Genomic DNA, 22,111 nt, shown 5'->3' with positions numbered 1-22,111 from the left:
ATGTACTTCATAAATATAATAATATTTTTTAAGTTGACACACATTTTTAAATTTTGTTTACAAAAACAAAACTGTTTGGCAATTAACTGTTTTTATTTTGAATTGCAGTTTAACAGTGTTTGAACACACAATATTAAAAACACAAATTTAAATTGTCCTATACATGGCCACCAATCTTCTCAAGGCTCTGTTGTCTTTTTTACACATTATAAGTTTTAGATCAATTTTGCAAAAACTGTAACAAACAGCAGCAGACTGTCGCTATCAATGTACATTTAAGTTCCAATAGCTCAGATTCCCATCAGCAAAGCACAGCACCTTGGGATATCCTTTCCCTCCAGGATTTTGGTTCCCTTGACCATGATGATTGCTGTCATATGGTCAGATTCTGGGGTGGACCTGTCACCAATGGCGGCAGTTTTCATCAGTTGTCTATCAAAGCCTACCTCAAACGCTTCTGTGTCCTTGTATAGCAAATTAAAAGAAAAAATACATTTATTTATTAATACATTGGAAGTATTTTCCCACACCATTGCTGTCAACACCTATCTGAACAGACCATTGTTATCATTTTTTTTTATATTATAGAGTGTAAATTGGACAGAAAACCACCATCATAGCATTCATATGGCAAAACTGTTTCTTTTGATGACTTGTATTTATACAACAAAATATGGATTAAAACTGGACAGTACTAATATTCTTTTACCATAATAGTAATATAAATTCAAAAAGTAAGATAAAAAGTTCTTGCATATTTATTACATAAAGTTCGGGCAACCATTGCTGCCAGTTTATCACCATAAAAATAAAATGTTTGTATTGTACTGCAAGAGCAGATATTGTAAACATAATCTGGCTAGCATGTATTTCTTTTAAAACTTATTTGCTGTTGAAGTTTAGCAGTATATTAATGTCATTTTTAGCAGTTGCATTGTAGCAATAGCAACCATTGCACATTGGCATGAACACACCATCCCCTATGTGTCACTGTTTGTTGATTCCTTCTCTCTATACACCCGGACAGCATCTTAAATTTCAGACTCACTGAATGATGTGATAAATATAAAGATGAATGCATTACACAACACAATGAAAACGAAAACAAGTGTGCAGGTCGTAGCCCTTGTTGTAATGTGATACTGTACAAGTAGTTTTTATCAAGTTCCAAAGAAGTGTCTTTCCAGCCTAACCTGATTATTTTAAAGGGTCTGTTCACACATAGTCTCACTCACCTCTGGTAGTATATAGCTGTACAGATTGATAAAATCAAAGTTACAAGTAAACGGTCTCAACTGCTAGTGGCTCTGCAAGACTGTACTTAGATGATGTTTTTAGTTTTGCATTTGGTCATGAACCAAATTAGACAAATTCAGATTTTGACTTTGAATGACGCTGAATGTCTATATGAAATTTCATGGAATCCATCTAATAGATGTTGAGATATTTCCATGGCAAAAAATTCAACATCATGCTGCTGCATGGATGCAAAAAAACACATTGCATTTGCATTCTAAAAACACATGTCTTGGCTCAACAAAGAAAATTAACCAAACAGTTTCCATCTATCATTTTGAGTTTTGACAACATAGAATTAAATTATGTTCAACCAATGAACTATATTAAGTAGGGGGAACTAGCTTTTCCTCTACAATGAAAGGTATTTTCAATTACCACCTACTTAATAATTGGTAGCATAAACACAAGTTTTTAAGTTAGTTACTCATAAAATGAAGTTGTTCCAAATAGTTTCTCCACATTTTCTAAAAGGCATTTTAAGTGTCATGTACTTCATAAATATAATAATAATTTTTAAGTTGACACACATTTTTAAATTTTGTTTACAAAAACAAAACTGTTTGGCAATTAACTGTTTTTATTTTGAATTGCAGTTTAACAGTGTTTGAACACACAATATTAAAAACACAAATTTAAATTGTCCTATACATGGCCACCAATCTTCTCAAGGTCCTGTAGTCTTTTTTACACATTATACGTTTTAGATCAATTTTGCAAAAACTGTAACAAACAGCAGCAGACTGTCGCTATCAATGTACATTTAAGTTCCAATAGCTCAGATTCCCATCAGCAAAGCACAGCACCTTGGGATATCCTTTCCCTCCAGGATTTTGGTTCCCTTGACCATGATGATTGCTGTCATATGGTCAGATTCTGGGGTGGACCGGTCACCAATGGCGGCAGTTTTCATCAGTTGTCTATCAAAGCCTACCTCAAACACTTCTGTGTCCTTGTATAGCAAATTAAAAGAAAAAATACATTTATTTATTAATACATTGGAAGTATTTTCCCACACCATTGCTGTCAACACCTATCTGAACAGACCATTGTTATGATATTACAGATTGGGGTGTGGCCAGAAGTGTAATATACTTAAAACTTTAATGGACAAGGAGCAGGTTTCTGCCCTGTATATTTACACTGCCCAATGTGGATTTCATTTTCTTTCAAGATGTTGATTTAATTACTCTAAACTCCTTGAAAACGGTCCTCTTCCTTCTCTCCAAGGCAGTGGATAGCTACGTCTCTGTGTACTTCAAATGTATTGGGCTATTTTAAAAAAAGTATCAAAAGAAAGTAACTAACCAAATATAATCTGAATTGGTAACTGTCAACAAAGATTAGCCTAATAATTTCCATACCTCGAGAAGCATGTCTTTTATACAGTATGTTTGATTGTCATTCCTGTAGCTCCTGTCCTTGATGAGATTACATCCATATTTTTTTATGTGCAATGGTCAAGTCTGGCCATTTTCTCTGGAATTCTTTATTTATCTGTAGACCACACAAACGGAAGAATGCATTGCATTTTGAAGTATCTGAAGCATTAGAAAGGGTTTAAGGGAAGGGGTGGCACAAATCTCATTTGTGCATGTGTTGTATGTCTGTCATAAACAGACTTTTTATCCAGTTTGAAGCCACATTTTTACCATCCACTGTTTAGATCTTGGTGCTTTTTACCGGATTTGAACCGGATGAAGGATTTTAGTCATCAGACGTTTGGATCTTAAGTTATCAGAGAAACAAGCTGAGCAGCTCGGCCCGCATTCCCAGGGGTCCTTTTCTTTTTAAAAGTATATTTTTGGCCTTTTTTACAGTGAAAGCTGAAGATAGACAGGGGAGGGGGGACGGCACGCAGCAGGGGGCTGTAGGTTGGATTCGAACCCTGGTCCACTGCAGCAAGGACTCAGCCTCAGTGCATGGGTCGCCAGCTCTACCAACTGAGCTAACCAGGCACCCAGCAGTGGTCCTTGGTCTGCCCAACAGCGTGGGAGAAACAGTGATTTTTAAGGTGGAACTGCTTTATTCAGTGTTTTTAGAGGTTTTAATCAGCAATCCATTTGTTTTGGAGAGGAGGAGACCACTGTGGATAAATTGGGCTACCACACTGAAGGAATCCTAACCGGGAGAAGCCAAATGCAATGACTACAATGGACTGGAGAATCGCCACCACCAACTGTTTGTCTCATGAACCAACTCCCAATAATTGCATAATGGTGGATGGAAAAAAGCGTTCTTTCACATTTTCTGTTGCAGGTTTACTTGAAATTCTGTTCAAATTAGCTTGGAAACACGGCTAATGTGGTTTATTTGCTTAAATATGGCCATGGTGAGTCTTCCTCAGAATCATTATTGTCGCTGTGTGAGCACTGAGCAACCCCCTGCCTTTTGCACATGTACTAAACAAAGGTTATGTGTATGTGTCAAGTCCTTGAATGGCCCAAAACTGAGTAGTTTTAGTACTTTACTACACAATTACTCTGCAAATATAAATGTAGTTTAACTACCATCAAGCTAATTACATTTTTTCAACTCAATTTTATTTGTATAGCGTCAATTCATAACAGAAGTTATCTCAGGACACTTTTCAAATAGAGCAGGAGGGGAACGGAACTCCTTATAACATTAGTTCAGAGACCCAACAGTACCACCATGAGCAAGCACTTGGCGACGGTGGCAAGGAAAAACTGCCTGTTAAAAGGCAGAAACCTAGGACAGATCCTTCGGCTCTAGGTGGGTGGTCGTCTGTCTCGACCAGTTGGGGTGAGAGAGAGAGAGAGAGAGAGACAAAGGTGCACAGCAACAAATGCAAAATGTAGATTATTACTTCCCAACACTGTACTGAAGCTGTACTGAAATATAATTTGAAATGTTTGATTGAACATTTTTACTGTTATAGTCACATGTAAATAAAAATGCAATCTCGGATATATATCAGCCCTTGAGCTCCCATAATAACAACATTCCTGCTACACTGTAGAGCAAGACAGTCCCCACTCACTCCCACAAAACCCATCAGGAACAGGAATAAGAGTAAAACAGACCTTTTCAATTAGTAATAAATGTGATTATTGCCACAGCAAGCAGGAGGAACGAGGAGCAACATTATGCAGCCCTGTCTCCTCGTTATTATGTCTGTATAATACTTTCTAATAATACTCATGCTAACATGCTAAACTAATATGGTGAAACATGGAATAAACATGTTAGAATTGTCAATGTGAGTATGTTAGCATGCTGACATTACCATTTATCTCAAAGCAGTGCTACATAGCCTCACAGAGCTGCCAGCATTGCCATAGACTCTTGGTCTTGTTATATTAGCAGTGGCTCAGTACCTTGTATGAGTCACTTGTTGTGATGAACCAACAGAGAATTATCAACAATTCCCAACCACTGCTTTATGATTGTTTTTGTTTTTGCAGGCAGCTGTTTTCAGTGAAAACCCACACGCCCAGCAGCATTAGCGACTAGCTAGTGAACCATGGATGTGTAAAGAGAACTGGATACAGCGTTGGAGGCAACGCTCTATCTTACATTTATCAGGTAAACACAAAACTGACTCCAAATACAGCATTTTAAAGGAATGTATACAGAATAAAGTCGTTTTTTTTTTATATTATAGAGTGTAAATTGGACAGAAAACCACCATCATAGCATTCATATGGCAAAACTGTTTCTTTTGATGACTTGTATTTATACAATAAAATATGGATTAAAACTGGACAGTACTAATATTCTTTTACCATAATAGTAATATAAATTCAAAAAGTAAGATAAAAGGTTCTTGCATGTTTATTACATAAAGTTCTGGCAACCATTGCTGCCAGTTTATCACCATAAAAATAAAATGTTTGTATTGTACTGCAAGAGCAGATATTGTAAACATAATCTGGCTAGCATGTATTTCTTTTAAAACTTATTTGCTGTTGAAGTTTAGCAGTATATAAATGTCATTTTTAGCAGTTGCATTGTAGCAATAGCAACCATTGCACATTGGCATGAACACACCATCCCCTATGTGTCACTGTTTGTTGATTCCTTCTCTCTATACACCCGGACAGCATCTTAAATTTCAGACTCACTGAATGATGTGATAAATATAAAGATGAATGCATTACACAACACAATGAAAACGAAAACAAGTGTACAGGTCGTAGCCCTTGTTGTAATGTGATACTGTACAAGCAGTTTCTATCAAGTTCCAAAGAAGTGTCTTTCCAGCCTAACCTGATTATTTTAAAGGGTCTGTTCACACAAAGTCTCACTCACCTCTGGTAGTATATAGCTGTGCAGATTGATAAAATCAAAGTTACATGTAAACGGTCTCAACTGCTAGTGGCTCTGCAAGACTGTACTTAGATGATGTTTTTAGTTTTGCATTTGGTCATGAACCAAATTAGACAAATTCAGATTTTGACTTTGAATGACGCTGAATGTCTATATGAAATTTCATGGAATCCATCTAATAGATGTTGAGATATTTCCATGGCAAAAAATTCAACATCATGCTGCTGCATGGATGCAAAAAAACACATTGCATTTTCATACTTGTCTGCTGGCGTCTAGCAGACAAGTATGAAAATGTTTGTTTCTGACCGAGGGTTGGTCAACTGTTCCCAACAGAGCAAAAAGTGTGGGGCTTAGCAACGGTCAGTTCCAGGACTGTTCTAAAGCTCTGGCTCCTGGATTAGATGCTCTGTAAAGACTGCTTAACTTCAAGTTGCTTGTATGACTTACTGCTGGCAGGACAACAAGCCTTAAAGCTCTTTACTTGACATGTGGCATTAAATTGGCCACAAATTAGTCATTGTGGGTTCATATGCCACTAATCCACAGATTTGAATCTGCCCACAGACATGCAAAGCCCACTACCCAAACGTGGGTAGTGATCGCACTTAATCCAATCCCTGCATGTCGTTTTCTTTAACTCCACTATATATAAGTCTATCCCTTACAGTAATTAGCCATAATGTAAATTCCTGCACATCAAACCAAAACAACAAATGGTTAATAAAATGTTCACGTGGTTTGCTTTGAAACTCTCAAACCCACGACACAGAGCAGTGTGTGTATGTCATGTTCCCCTCTATGTTTATTATATCGTTATCACAAGAAAATGACCGTTGTTATCCAGAGATAACAAAATAATGAACGTGTGATCTCCAGATAATGTAAATAAAAAATGTTTTGAATCCATAACCATAACCTATTAGGGCTTCTGTAGGAGGAGCACTGACTTTTCACTGACTGAAAGTCAAGGTTAAGTTAAGCAAACTGTCAAGAAGCATTTCGGTTCTGAGCAAAGCAAAACACATTCTGGACCACAAATCTCTCCACATTCTCTACTGTTCACTGATTTTACCATATTTACAATACTGTGCAGAGGTTTGGGGCAATACTTACAAATGTACAATACAATCTCTATCCATACTACAGAAAAGAGCCATAAGAATAATTCATAATATCGGTTATAGAGACCACACAAATTCACTATTCTTAAAATCAAAAACATTAAAATTCACTGACCTGGTAATTCCCAAACTGCACAAATCATGTACAAAGCAATAAACAATCTACTTCCTGGAAATATTCAAAAATTGTTTTTTTTACAGAGTTGGAGGTTATAATCTGAGGGGTGAGCTCAATTTAAAACATAAACATTAAAACGTTTTTTTTAGGGATGCTCGATATTGTCTTTTCTGCCGATATTCCGATATTGTCCAACTCTCAATTTCCGATACCGATATCACCCGATACCGATATATGCAGGCTTTTTACACCAAAACTGTTAACAACATAACATATCTCCTATTGTGGAATTAACACATTATGCCTCATTTTATTGTGATGCCCCACTGGATGCATACATAAATGCAACATGGCTTTCCAAATGTAAACACTGTCTGTGCAAAATAAGAGAACAACTATTAATACTGAAAAGAGCGCTAACGCTAAGCGCTGGCTAAGCACTAGCTTTTGTTAATGTGTTTAATTGTATTATGCACCTGAAGGAGTGCTAATGTAAATTCTAAACCAATTGTTAGTTTGGTTAAGGAACAGCTCATAGCAGGGTCAAATATTTAAGGTGTATTGCATTTATTTTGTGTTAATATTAAAATCATTCAGCTTTAAATTGTTTGCTTGTTAGCCACGGTTAGCAACCAACCAGTCTAGCTGGTAGCTGTTGTTGTTATACGTCATCTAGTGCGCGCCGGTAAACGTCCCATGCTGCGTTCATGCAGGCTCGGAAATGCTGAAGCCTACAGAACAAACATCGGTTCTAAAAACCCGATACCGATAATTCCCGATATTACATTTTTTAGTGAATATCGGCAAAAACTAGGGATGTCCGATAATATCGGCCCTCCGATATATACCGGAGGGGACGACTAATTATCGAGCCTGATCTAGTTTAAAAAGCGGTACAAACACATGGTTTTCACAAGGTACAGGGAGGAAGAAAAGCTTTAACAATCAGGTGTTTCCATAAATGATTTATGTATTTGTTTATTTAATCTATTTATTTTCTAGGTTTTTTTTGTTTGTTTTTTTCTTTTGTGTAAATATGTATGTTGGGGAGAAAGAGTGTTAATTGAGTAGTGGAGAAGGGGTAGGTTTAAATAAGCATATGCTTCATCCTACTCCTTTTCGGACATGTGGGTTCACATTATTACTTTTGTTTTGACTATTGATATTGTTGTTTTGACTATTTTCATTGGATTTGTTTGTTTGTCAGTTTACTTTGTTGTGTTACTCGCACATATTCGAAATAAAAAGAGAGAAGAAGAAGAAGAAGGTTAGATGACCGATACAAGCATTACGTTCAGTCAAATTCTAGACAGCAGTATTGTGCAGTCATAAAGTGACAGTTCACAGTCTAGAGCTGCCTTCAACATCTTCCGACAAATATTTACATTCCTCTATAATGATGATAATGCCAGCAGAGGAATCTGTACTTGCGGGATGACATTTAAGATGATCTCCAGAAGACAAAAACAGGTTCCTGTGACAGTGGCCTACATGCAAATTAGATCTTTTGCCTGTTTGACCATTTCAACAAATGTCAAAGGCAGTGCAGATGTTTGAGTACAGATTGTGGAATGCACATATAGATGGAATATACTAGTTTCAGGAACATCATTTTTGTCATATTGAAATGAAATGCTTGAGACAAATGAGTCACATGTCTGTTCAGACTGAAAATGAAAGGAAAACAAGTGCACAGGTCATAGCCCATATTGTAACGTGATAGACTGTATAAACCAGTTTTTATCACATTCCATAGAAGGATCCAGGATGAGAGGGAACTTTGATTCATATGTTGTGGCACAATTACTTTTGGTTTCATGTGTTTCATTCAATGACAGTAATAAATATAAATCTCTCTCCTAGTCCTGTTGTTGGCAAGAAAGATATCAAAACTGTATTCCTAGCCTTTTTGACAGCTAAAACAAGGATTTTGTCAAATTGGAAACTTCCTCTGACCAGTGATACTGGATATAATTCTGAAATTAATTGAGAAAACGTGATGAAGTGCACTCTAGAGTGCTTATCCTAACCCTGACTAAACTGTTTTACTATAACTGCATCGCAGCTTTCTGCGCGCTGGTTCTTTTTCTGGTTTTTCTTTTTTCTTTTTTGCCCCTGCCCCTCAAACAGCCACTGCATTGAGGGTGTAAATCATAAAATGCTTTAGTCTAAACATCTGCTAAGGATGGTTATATCCAGCTAACAATATCCATACTTTCCTTGAGTATTTCCATTGAATGCTATTTTGACTTTTATACCTTTTCTCTATAAATATTGTACTTCATATTCTTCTACACTTCTGGTTATTTTTTGCAGAGATTTTACATGCAAAAATATAATCATCATTTCAGTATGTGTCCTGTTGTTTTTTGTTGTATTACTTTAAACTAGGACATGGTCCATCAATGTTCCTAAAACCAGCACATGATGTCTACATGTACAGGACATTGGATTTGCTGGTCTGTTTTGCATAAAGACTCCTGACAGTCACAGGAACCTGTTCTGACGTGTTTCAGAGTCATTATTTTTAATGTCATACATAAGTATACAATGTACCGATTCCCCTGTTGTGTGCAAAGATGAAACCTTTCATTATGTGCAAGTGTTGGGTGATTTAAAGACACTAGAGAATGGAATGCTGCGACACTGTAGTTGCCAAAGAAAGTGTTGTAAAATTGTAGTTGTGTTCAAAACACGTTATCGTCAGAATTAGCCAGTTTTTGTTGGTACTATATTCCTACGGTGTGCAATGGAGCTTATTTTTCTCACAAATACAAATGTACTGTTGAGGTCTTCTGTCTGTTCTTTGATTTCTTCTCTCTTTATATAAATGTCTTTCTTTAATAAAAAAATAAATGTGAAAAATCAAGAGCAGCTGCACATGTATAATCTTTACTGGAACACTGAAGCTGCTGATTGTCTCTGGCAATGACTTATCGTCAGAATTACAGGGGGAAAGGACATGGGCTCTGCTGAAAGCCTGCTTAGAGACGTTTTCATCCATTTTTGTGTCAAATGTTGTTTTATTTTATTGTATGTCCATTCAGGCTCCTGAAATAAACAATAATAGTAAAATATGGCAATATTGTGTGTTTATTTAGCCATTACATTCCAAAAGTGTTGTTTGTTGTCCCATGTAAAAGCAAATGTCTCAGTGAATCAATTTTGCTTAACGAACTCCTGAAACTGAAGTTTACATTCACAGAGATCAGATCATAATGTTGATACTGATACCAGCCAATGTAAAAGCACAAGAAGAAGTTTATTTCACTGTAGTTACATTTTTGTTTTTCTGGTGATAAATAAATGTATTCTTTGTATGATTTTGAAACAGTAGCCTTATGTTGTTGTTATTTATCCTCTATGAAATGTTATTGTACCGAATTACCTGTCTGTAGTAACAGTACAATGTTTCGTAACAATTGCAACTGAATGCGCACATTCACAAGCATGTGACATGTGTAGCAAAACAAACAAAGGGAACCGACCCTGGCTATCAGTCTAATATCTGCTTTATACACAGCAGTTCAAACAGAAGCGAAATGGAAGTGGTTATGTGATACTGTATGTTTACTAAGCCAGCAAGTTCCACAGAATTGTACCCTACTTTCCACAGAACATTGCCTTTCAAGTCTAACCTGATTATTTTAAAGGGTCTGTTCACACAAATTCTCTCATGAAAAATTGGTGCAAACAGACCAGTACCCAGTATTTCCACTGTATGCTAACTTGACTTGTACTTTCATACTTTTATGATAAATATTGTACTTTGTACTCTACTACATTTATTTTTAGTAAGATTTTACATGCAAAAATATGATCCTTTTATAAGATAATGATCTACAAAGTCCAACATGTTGAACCAACATATTTCTACAGTAGCCTAGAATGGACCAATCACTGGCTCAGTGCCCGCCCGTGGCATAGGCAGTATAGGCAAATGCTAAGGGCGCCGTCCATCTAGGGGGCGCCACGATGGGGGAAGGAAAAAAAACAAAAGGTGCAACTTTCAATATTTTGACACTAGAACAAGTTGGTGCTATTATTTATTAGTATGAAATAAGCCCACATTAATTGAACTGCATAGCAAAGCCTATTAAACAATAATAAGACTTTATGAAGCCCCCCGCCCCCCCTCCTCCTCTGACTCATTAGACTCTACCTGCTCTCTGAGAGATGGTGGAGTTTTCTGACGTCACCCCAGAAACCATTAACAATGGCAAAACCACCAAAACTTTCCAGTGCCCAGGGAAGGAAAAAAAGAAAAGAAGAGGAGGAAAAACATGACAAAGACAGAGGTAGAGTGAAGATAATGGGATGAAATGATTTGTCTGTCGCTGAACGATAGTAACCTTTAGCCTAACACGGTTTGCTAATCAGTAAATAGTGTTAGCTCGTTTTAACGTCAGTTCATGTTATGGAGGGGCCAATAATATATATAATACTCCCACCTTCTATTTCTCAGGGACATTTGTAAAGATTAGATCTATTCAGCAGCTGTTAACATTTATCTACATTTTTATTTGTATTTATTATTGTTAGGTAACGTTTGCTCTCACACACCTTTATATATTAGAGTTGGAAGCCTTGTTGTTTGTTGTGTTACAGTTCAGTATTGTCTAAAGTGTGTTTATAGTGTTAAACTTTACATCCATGTTAAAGTGCACATCATTAATGTTAATACATTCCCATATGTTATATTATTCTGCAGTTTACTGCTTCTTTACATTCTGCTAATCAGCATTTCACTGTAATGACAATAAGATTAAATCTAATCTAATTTGCATATCAGAAAAATGGCACTGTATATCATTCATGTACAGTACAGTGAAAGTAATGTATCTCTTAGGTTGTTCATTTTTATTATTTAATTTTATTCTTGGAATCATTTCTTTTATTATTGGACTGTAACACCCAACGGTGTCTCTTACTCCTCTTCTCTCTTCAGATGCGCTGTTGAAATATCTAAATCCACCTCCTGCAAATCCTGGGCCGTCTAATGTCATTGCCACTTCAACAGCATCAAGTGATCCTCCTGTCGCCTCCACCTCAGAAGAACCCAGTGATGCAGCATCAGGAATAAAGGCTGCACCAACAGACCCTGCTGACTGGCCATCTCCTCTAACTGATGACGTACGAACAGGGTTAGTTCACAGAGGTCCATTTCAAATTGAAAACACCTTCACATTCCCTAAACATCAGGACGGACGAAGGTGTCAACATGAGTATTTCAACAGACACTTCAATGGGGAAAAAATCTGAATATTCTTTAATATCTTATTTTGTGCAGTGCCTTATTTATATTGTATTTATACTTCATTTTATCACTTCTTTTATTTTGTAGGTAGTTAAATTCTACACTTTGTGTGGGCTATTTATATTACATTTCTTTTATTATTTATTTCTAATTTATTATGTTCTTGTTAACTGTTTTGATTGAAAAACTTGTTTCTCTAAAAATAAAATAAAATGTCAAAGACAAAGCTATTCAGTTTCTTGCGTCAGTATATAACTGGCAGTGGAATTTACTGCGATGCAAGGGGGCGCCACCTAAAATCTTGCCAAATTGGTTAGGGCCGGGCCTGCACTGGCTCTCGGTAGGGACCTTCCTGAATAAGAAACACTTACTCAACGAACCCAAACTTTTGTTTGTGGACCCCTCTGCCTCAGGACAACCACTGTGCCACAGTAAAGCTTTGGTGGTAAGTAACTTATCACTATGATTGGGACAACATTTGCTGAATTTGTGGTAAACAGGAGCATGAATAAAGGGCCTTGGAGTACAGTGTTTTATAGTCAGCTAATGAGGTCCATTTGCTTTTGAAGTCTTCTGTTTGTCTGTGTTTAATTCATGCCACGACTCGTTAAAACCACCGGCAACTGTAGGCGATGGCTGACGGATGGCAGGAAGGAGTCGGCTCTTTACTGGAGGAATTTACCACAACTTGTTTGAGAGCACCTTAACATTCCTCCACTCATCTGCTCTTTGTTTACATGTTTACTTTGGTGAAACAGTATGTCTGCAGTTCTTTAATTGCCATATTAATTGCCTGTTATTAAAAGACACTTACCTAGATCCAGGGTGGTAGCCCAAACTAAGCAGGAGGCTACAACTGGATATTGTCTGTGGCTGAACTCATGTGCAAACAAAGAAATACCTAAGAACCAAAATAACGCCTACTTATTATCATATAATTGATTTGGTAATCACAAAAGAAACATGTATTTATCTGCTGTTTCTGGGCAATCTGGGAAAATGACCCAAAAAACCTGCAGAAGAATCACTGAATTGAAATGTGAGAATGTGGAATATCCTGTGTACTATGAGTCATTTTCAATAAGGATATGTGGCAGAGTTAAATAATTACAGTTGAGGGCTGGGTGTCTGTCTCCTCCTCCATAAAGATAAGGAGGGAGAGGGCCGGCTCGTGCATATAAATACCGGCTTTTGAGACAGCAAGAGACACTGTATCTTTACAGGAGACCTCATCTGTGCAGACCAGAGGAAACCCCCCTGAACCAGGTAAGTGCCGGAGAATACTGCTGTCACAGAAAGGTATTTGTGTTTGCTGTGTGAAGTTGCTCCTTTCAACACCATCATACTTTGCGTGAGCACCTGACTAATGCTTTTTCAGAATATTTGTGAATTTGTCAATCATTTTTGTATTTTTTTCTATTTTTAGAGGGAATTTTTGTTCATTATTCTGTTCTTATTTAATTTCAGATTTCAAAATCACATACACAATGGCAGGTTAGTGCATTACATGCTCAGAAATTATTTTCCACAAGAGTACAAAATCACTGAGGATATTTGTGTGATCACAAGGCATTCATCCTGTCCTTCCTGAACATGCCAGCATCAGTAATTGCATAAGTTTCCTCCAAGCGCTAAAAGCTCATCAATTGATAATGACTTTCTGTGCAGATGAAAGCTTTCAACAGGAGTTCCTGGAGACCCACAATGCCTACAGGGCAAAGCACAACACGCCGCCACTGACCCTTAACAGCGAGCTGAGCGCTGCGGCTCAGACATGGGCCGATCACCTGCTGACAGCAAACACCCTGAAGCACAGTGACACTAAGGACGGAGAGAACGTCTACGCCATGTCGAGTTCAGTTGCCCTTAACCAGACAGGTGGGTTATAGATCCAACCCTTTTGTTTTCCATCCTTTTATTAGATCATTCTTTTTTTTCCTACATCTTCCCAGTCCTTTACTCAAACTTACTCTCTCTCTCTCTTCTCTCTCTCTCTTGCTCTCTCTCTCTCTCTCTCTCTCTCTCTCTCTCTCTCTCTATGTCTCTGTCGTGTTTTAGGGAAAGAAGCAGTGGATTCATGGTACAGTGAGATCAAGGATTACAAATGGAGCAGCCCTGGATTCCAAAGCGGCACCGGTAAAACATAATCACCCTGACAAGTTCCATAGGAAGTCCATATTAGAAATGTGTAATTGCATATAAAAGTTAATGTTACATATAGGTATATCCCTAAAATAGGCTATCACTGGGGCACCTGGTTAGCTCAGTCAGTAGAGCTGGCAACCCATGTACGGAGTTGCTGCAGCGGCCCAGGTTTGAATCCGACCTGCGGCCCTTTGCTGCGTGTCATCCCCTCTCTCTCTGTCTCCCTTTCCTGTCTGTCTTCGGCTATCACTATCAAATAAAGGCAATAAAAGGCCAAAAAAAAAAACTTTAAAAATCACGATGACTAAAACATACATAGGCCTACATATATACACAGTAGGCCTATAACAGCATTTGGTTCACTTCTGTGAAGAAAAGTACATTTAAAGTAAATTGTCTAATAAAACAATGGCTGCGACAAGAAAAAAGAAGCCTGTTAAGTCTGTTTGATTGTGAAAAATAATTTCTAAAAATACATAATACAGGCAGAGAATTGTATAAAAGGTTCCCTAAACAGGAAACAATCTGCTCAAAATTCATCCAAATCACTGGTTTTACACAAACTGCTTGCAGTTACTGAGTTCACTGTTTGGGTTCTTTGTACAGTTTTGGATATAATATGACATATACATATTATATGTCAATGAGTCAGGGGTCGTCTGTTTACTAAATAATGGAAAAGGGGTTCCTTAAAGAAAACATGGCAGGACTTAGGATGGGTCAGTTAGATTAGATCCTGTGCTGTAGTTTCTATGAATTTACTTTTATTTAGTTTCAGTTGTAAATGTACAGTGTTATGAATTTGCTGTGTTTGTCCCTGCAGGTCATTTTACTCAGGTGGTGTGGAAAGACAGCACTGAATTGGGCGTGGGCATGGCCACTGATGGCCATAAGATCTTTGTGGTTGGGCAGTACCGGCCAGCTGGCAACATGAACATGCCGGGCTACTTTGAGAAAAATGTACTCCCACAAGGTAACATATACCTATATATGTATATACATACACATTGCCTCATGAGACTGCAGAGGTCAACTTTACACGTTCCCAGAGGGAAACAGGACGTGTCTGTGTACATTTTGAGATAGATATTAAATATTAAAAATAACAATGGAATGGATTATTAGACATACACAGCAAGACTTTCTATACGCCTGAGAGAAAGCTAAACATCTCCTGCTCACTGTGTGGAAGGCAGATGCTAGTCTCAATCATCATGTTTCTTCTCATGCAGCTGGTTCTCAGTCAGCTGTTCTTATCTAGTGCAGGTTTGAAGAATATTCACATTTTTCCTGCTGCAACTGCTTCTCATGCTTAAGCTTAATCAGTTGAACACTTGTATTCACTGTCACTTTCCAGCGTAAAGGCTGTGCATCTTACAGCTGGCAGCGAGGTGGATGGAGCACACAACACTGCCGGTGAAGGAGATGGAGTGCACCCAAGAAGAACCTGCACACTGCTGTAGATGACCTGGACCCTTCCTGCAACCCCACTCCCAAACACACGATTGCTAAATAACCTGCCCTGTAAATAAGTTAAAATCAAATAATCAAATCCTTGTCTTGATTAAAAAAACCTTTAAAATGTTATTGAGGTTTAATATAAAGGTGTGAATCAATCAACATGGCATAATGAAATTCAGATATAGTTATTTTATGATACTTGTAAACCAAATAAAAACTGATTTATTCATGAAAAGAAATTATTACTTGCCTTACTTACTAACCCTGCCTTGAAATATTGATGAAATTGCACAAGATTGCAGAAGGAGGTAGCTGCACAGTGGAAATAAATATAATTGCACAGTTTTTAAATGTTATCATTTGAAAAATATAATGATATATAGACTGGTATATAGAAGAAGATACAGTATACAATATAAAATATATACATCTAAATATATAAAGGATAGTTGCACAGTGTAAAGAATAGGTAATATTACGTTTGTATATTTCAACGTATTGAAGCACAATGTTAGATACAGTGAATGATAGTTTGCATGAAGCTGTGATGATGTGATGCAGCTCTGGCAGCCCTGGTTATACTTGGAGGCCTGCTATTGGCTGATGCAGAAAGAGGGCATTGTGGGTATGGCTGTAGTCCTTATTTTACACGTAGGAGTCACTCTAGTCAGCACTGATAACTGATAGCACTTTCCGACTTATAATTTAAAGTTTATGGCCATTCTTAAGACCATTTCCTGAAGGTTTTATACATACCAGCCAAGGGCCTATAGGTTTATAAAAGGGCAATTTTGACTAAAGAATCATATATATATATACATAATAGCTGTTTAGCTATTTATCAAATGTTACATTCTCTTCAGGATGGCTGCAGGGGAGCACACCTCAAGGGGCATTCTTTGAAATGAACTAACTAATTCAGGAAAATGTTATTGTTGAAATGAACAAATATGAGCCCAGATCCCAACCCAGCTGAACACCTATGGGAGATTTTGAAAAGACCATCATCAGAACACACTAAATGAAAGCATATCTTTATCTGTTCTGGAGGAGCTTTTTTTTTTCACTACTTACTTTGTTTTAATTATCATCAAGAATACTGTTTTGTTTTGTGCACAAAATTATTGTTTTTTGCATTAAAACACAGATGTAGAATTTCAGAATCAACTACATTTTATACCTTCAGAAACAAACAATTAACTTTATAGAAATGTATCTCCAGCCTGAGCAATACTGTAGCAGCTACTGTCCATGTGAAAATTGCTAGAAAGGTACCACTAGGTGGCAGCATAAGACAACAGAACATGCTTCCTAAACAAACCAACACCCTAAATAAAGCACATTTTATTTACCATTCATATCTATGATTCAAATAGATTTTAAACTCTTAAATTTATAAAAAAAAAATGTAAATTCTTTATTGACTTTTATAGCGCAGTCTGCAGCTAGTGACTTCATTTCCCATAAACCATTTCTTCAAATCTAGAATAACATATGAATTAGGAATAATTTATTTGATCATTTGAAAATTTGGTGTTCATGGTTTCATGGTGAACTGAACTACATGTTTAGAATGTCAATATTGACTAAGGTTTAAACTTTTATATTTGTGTAGGCAGCTTAGAACTTCCTCAAACTTCAACTTTTGTTATTGTTTTGATGTGAAAGACTCCCATCGCAGCAGAAATTACATACTGTTCATTTCAATAATCAAATATTAATATTAATTCATTGAATACTATATACTCATTTAGGATGTTGTCACAACTTAAAATCTGAAACAGATCTGTCAGGTGTGTAAGCACTGACTTTCTACACAGCCCATCATCACTACCTTTCCAGTCTGTGTATGAACAGTATGTCTGGACAGCAGGGCTGCACTGTATGCTGCCACACAGGGAAGTGTAGTGAGTTAGCAGTAATGCAAATGTGCAGTGTATCAGGAGGACGCAGGAGAGATATGAATGAATGTATTCTGTGTCTGCCTGTTTTGCCTAATGTTCCGTTCTCTATCCAGGAACAAAGCGCAGGATGGCGTGATGGGTTAACCCTTTCAATCATCATGGATATGTGTTCTGTTAGGATTAAACTCACAATAATTTTCAACCAAGGTGACCATGAAATAGCCTAGAACATTTTCATTAAATATTTGCCTGTTCCCCTATCAACCCTGTGTTTAGCTGACATAAAGTGCCCCCTTGTGGCTATAGGTGCTCAGCTTCCATTTCGCTCCACTATGTGACAGCAGACATTCAGAAACCTGACTGATTCATTCTTCCTTTGAGGTTTACTCAGTCACATTGCAGTTATTTGTTGCTGAATAAAGGAGGAGTAGAGAATGACTCCGGTATGTGCAATAGACAGGGAGTTCCTCTGTGTTGTGGGTTTGACTTTTGTCTCAGCACCTGTTCAGGATTTTAGATTCATACATATCTCCCTGGAAGGATAAATGTGTTCAGTAAACCTCAACGTTTATTTTATGTGCACACAGCGAAGAATTTATTTCAAACATGACAAACTTGGAAATTGAAATCTAACATTAATTGCAAATATACCGTAATAGTGATACTTGATACTGATGTTATTTCTGTGAACAAATTAGTCCATTGTTGAAACAAATAGCAAGTGCTTTCTCCCACCAGCTGTGTATCACTTTGTTTCTCCAAATTATGACAAACTATGGCCATTTTTATATAGCCTTGCACATGCCATTATAAGTAAAAGAGTATATTTTAAAAAATTATCCCATTATAGGCCTCGCATGTAAATAGTTGACCTGAAATCTTCAATCAGAATGATTTCAATTGGGATAAAAAGAAGTGTACATTTATGATCATATGTTTTGATCATATTTGGGATATGACATTTACATGGAACATGAAACCCCGGGTTATTCATATCCCTGTTTTTGCAATCATAACAGTATCCAGGTTTCTGATCGTCTGCCTGAAGATGCGTCTTGATTAAGCACCATCTTGATTTATGAAATATTTGAAAAATATTCTATTTGAGTACAAGTAACTCAGTTACTGTTAAGGAAAGGTAAATTAAGTTAATTCAAACTCTTGACTAGTAAGCATATCACAGTCATATGCAGCATTTATCCAAACTTATTTAAAACATATAACAAAATAAAAAACAGTAAAACAGATTTTATCTGAATGAAGTAAGACAAATGAACCTTCTTTATACCACTTAAACTAAATTTACTCAGTTTTCTTCCACTAAAGAATTACCTGTCAAAACAGCTGATATATGATAAAAAAAATTTAAAAAAAAAAACAATTCACAATTAATTTATTATCAAAATGAGTTAATGGAACACACTGGAATTAAATCACCAATAATTAAATACTGCACAGATTTAAGTTCAATCAAAACAACTGAGTTATTACTACAATAATACATTTTTGAGTTGGGCTTAATTCATGGGAATGATAGATTGATGTTTTGGAGGATTACATTATGTTAGCTTAGCTTACTTCTTACTTCTATCACATGTGAATGCACTCAGTGACTCAAAGCGTGAATACATTTCCTGTCTGTGAATGGTCTGTCTCTAATTAAAACCACATTTCCCATAAACCCTGCTGTTTCCTGATCCCGCCCATTTGCTGGCGTCCTAATATGATGGAAGTGATTTCTCAGCCTCCAGCTGCCAGGAAGGCTGCAATGCAGTCCTAAGACCATTAAAGGTTGCCAGTCTTATTGCTGATAACATTTTGGTGATGAATAAGATATGGTTTAAGCTCATCGTTTAAACAGATACACACTATAACACTGAGGGTCACAGAATCCTAATTACACACACAATCAAGTCCCAGAGATGTAGACAGTAGAATTACACCCTCCCCCCAAGTGCAGCCAGCTGGGCCTGCAGCAACACCCCAACATTATTACACTGATGTATTCTTGTAATATGATATCCTGTGTTAGCAGGATGCATGGTGGACTTCCCCTGCACCACGCTGACCGTCGTCCTCAGTACACTGTGGGGCTGTGGCTGTGCATAGCCTGCTGGTGACTGTCTGGCTGTATTAGCATCAAATGGACTTGACTCAACTCTCTGGAGAGCAGCCAAACAGACACAGCCCTCTTAAAGGCACATCACGCATAGCAAGAGATAGGGGGAAATCAATGGAGGGATCGGGCTTTTCTCCCTCTGTATTATTCAACAGCAGGGCAAATCTGCTGCTTATTTCCATCACTTCAAATACGTATGTATCTGGCTAATGTGCCCTTACTTATAGAGAGATGGTATATGTCTACCATCTGTTGGCATTTATTTTACAATCAATATGATTCTAGTTTTTTCATATAAATTGAATTACCTCTTCATATATAATTAAAATAAAAACACAATACTATCTTTATAAACATTTATTTCGTCCCTGCAAATGCATGCAAACAGTTGACCAGAGCAAGTTTCAGACCTTTCTTTGTATGGCTGTGAACAACAAAAATGATATCAAATGATGATAAAATGTATAGAAACCCTCCTTGAGATGACAACACCAGCAGTGGCCCCAAGACAACTTGAGTTTGAGACCCCTGCTCTAAAGCCATGATTGCAGCTCAAGGCTGTAGCCTACAATACAGCACAGCTTTGAGCTAAATGCTAGCGTCAGCATGCTAACATGCCCATGACAATGCTAATGTTTAGGATCATCATATATCTTAGCATGCAAACATTTGCTTGAGGCGGCAACAAGAAAATGTCCTTTGGTGTCGATTCTAACGACTCCTTTGGACAACAGCAGTAGTGTTTCCTCTGCCTTGTTTCACAGATAACAGCTAGGGAAAAATATATACATTTGGTTTTAGTTTTGGCTCAAGCTAGCACCCCAGCTAGCTTATGTCTGTTGCAGTGCAGTAATGTGGAAGCTTCTGTGTAGTTACTGCAAGTGCTGTAAAACATGTTTTTTACAGAAATTATACATTTCTATGACATGTGTTTTAACAGATGTCACATTCCAGTCTTAAAGGACCAGTGTGTATTTAGTGGCATCTAGTGGTAACGCTGCAGATTAAAAACCCCTCGCCTCACTCTGCCGGTCCAAGCAGGAGACACTACATGGCTGCAAAAGGTCTTATCTAGAGCCAGTGTTTGGTTTGTCCATTATGGGCTACTGTAGAAGCATATTGGTTCAACTTAGCAGACTCCATAGAAGAGGACCCACTCCCTCTGTAGATATATACAGCTCATTCTAAGGTAACAAAAACACAAAGATTCTTATATTCAGGTATACACTAATGAAAACATATCTATGAATACTATATTCCATTTCTGACAATAGAATTTTGACCAATGCGTCAATGTATTTTGGCTTTGTTGGGCAGTACTGGTTATAATGTACATCTAAATACTGTTTCAAAAAAACCTCTGTCAGTGGCCTGAATCCAAATATCAGTACCAGGTTATAACCTGGTTACATCTCTGTCACAAGTCTATTCATTCTGCTTTTTTTCCCAGCTGAGCTATTGTAATTCCCAGTGTCTTTTACAAAGCCAGCTTGGGGTGTAACCTGTAGTCAAACAAACACAGTTTGACCTGACACACTTTGATCATTGTGTCTAATGTATGTCTGTGGCCTGAAAGTGTTGTGGTTTGCAGCAGAATGTGAGACTGTCTGAATGCGTCTGCAGGGGAGTCAGTAACCTGATATGAGAGTGAATCAGTGGTTCTCTCTGCAGGCATACTGTACACGGGGCCAGCTGTTCCTGTCTAACACCTGTCCACCCCGATAACCCATTCCCCACAATATCTATATAACCGCACCAGTCTCACACTGGAAGACCATTCCCCCCAGCTGGTGTATCATCGTCCTCAAAAGGCAGTCTGTGATTTTCTGTGCCTGTATGATTATTTTATTAAGCAGATCACGTTCTTCATAAAGATATTTCAATTAAATGTACTTGGGTCCTTTTGTTACTGATTGATGAAAATTCAATTTATGCATCAGGATGTTATGATTTGAGGAGCTTACTTTTTTTCCGCTTCCAAAGTGGAGCACATTTATCACACATTTATTCTCCAATACATACCATTGTTACTGTTAGATTCTACTGTATATTGTTCATCCTGTACATCACAGGATAACATTCATTCAACTTTATCTATATGCAATTGCAACTGTTTGCACATTGTAATTGCTGGCTGCATTGTACTTCCTTGAGCACTGACACTGACAGAATGAGACGGTAATAATTTGCTCTATTCTGATGATCTGAAGTGACGTGCTGGTAGCTACAGCACAGTGCACATTAATGAAGATCCAACATGAGTGGAAATTGATTCAGGTGCAAATCTTGACAATTTTGTGAAAATTATTAATTAATATGAATTTCTTTCTTTCCTCAGACATTCACTCAAGAAGACACTTTCATCTTCTGTACTGCTGCACTTCCCTTAATCAG

General features: G+C 37.3%; 2 protein-coding genes across 3 annotated transcripts in view; one reads left to right on the top strand and one right to left on the bottom strand.

The window, feature by feature from the left end:
• Positions 1 to 22,111, bottom strand: part of LOC127375919 (uncharacterized) — a 629,637-nt gene that overhangs the window by 523,240 nt on the left and 84,286 nt on the right. The window lies entirely within an intron of this gene.
• LOC127375958 (Golgi-associated plant pathogenesis-related protein 1) lies at positions 13,225 to 15,933 on the top strand. 2 transcript variants are annotated; one of them, XM_051422404.1, is made up of 6 exons: positions 13,225 to 13,354; positions 13,556 to 13,582; positions 13,757 to 13,966; positions 14,147 to 14,224; positions 15,057 to 15,206; positions 15,591 to 15,933. In XM_051422404.1, the coding sequence occupies exons 2-6, from the start codon at positions 13,576 to 13,578 to the stop codon at positions 15,593 to 15,595; spliced, it is 450 nt and encodes a 149-aa protein (XP_051278364.1). In that variant the 5' UTR covers positions 13,225 to 13,354; positions 13,556 to 13,575; the 3' UTR covers positions 15,596 to 15,933. The 2 variants fall into 2 exon arrangements, with proteins under 2 accessions (XP_051278364.1, XP_051278363.1); XM_051422403.1 differs by lacking the exons at positions 13,225 to 13,354; positions 13,556 to 13,582 and having other exon boundaries at positions 13,726 to 13,966.

Source organism: Dicentrarchus labrax, unplaced genomic scaffold (genome assembly GCF_905237075.1).
Source record: "Dicentrarchus labrax unplaced genomic scaffold, dlabrax2021, whole genome shotgun sequence".
NCBI classification, from domain to species: Eukaryota; Metazoa; Chordata; class Actinopteri; family Moronidae; genus Dicentrarchus; species Dicentrarchus labrax.
The sequence above is the reverse complement of the archived record's forward strand: the minus strand, read 5'-3'. Positions and strand labels throughout refer to the sequence as shown.

Bases quoted from the DNA above. Each gene is read 5' to 3' on its own strand.
- LOC127375958 (XM_051422403.1), top strand. From the start codon at position 13,741: ATGACTTTCTGTGCAGATGAAAGCTTTCAACAGGAGTTCCTGGAGACC. The intron at 13,967-14,146 runs GTGGGTTATAGA...GTCGTGTTTTAG, and splicing joins AGTTGCCCTTAACCAGACAG to GGAAAGAAGCAGTGGATTCA. The intron at 14,225-15,056 runs GTAAAACATAAT...TTGTCCCTGCAG, and splicing joins TGGATTCCAAAGCGGCACCG to GTCATTTTACTCAGGTGGTG.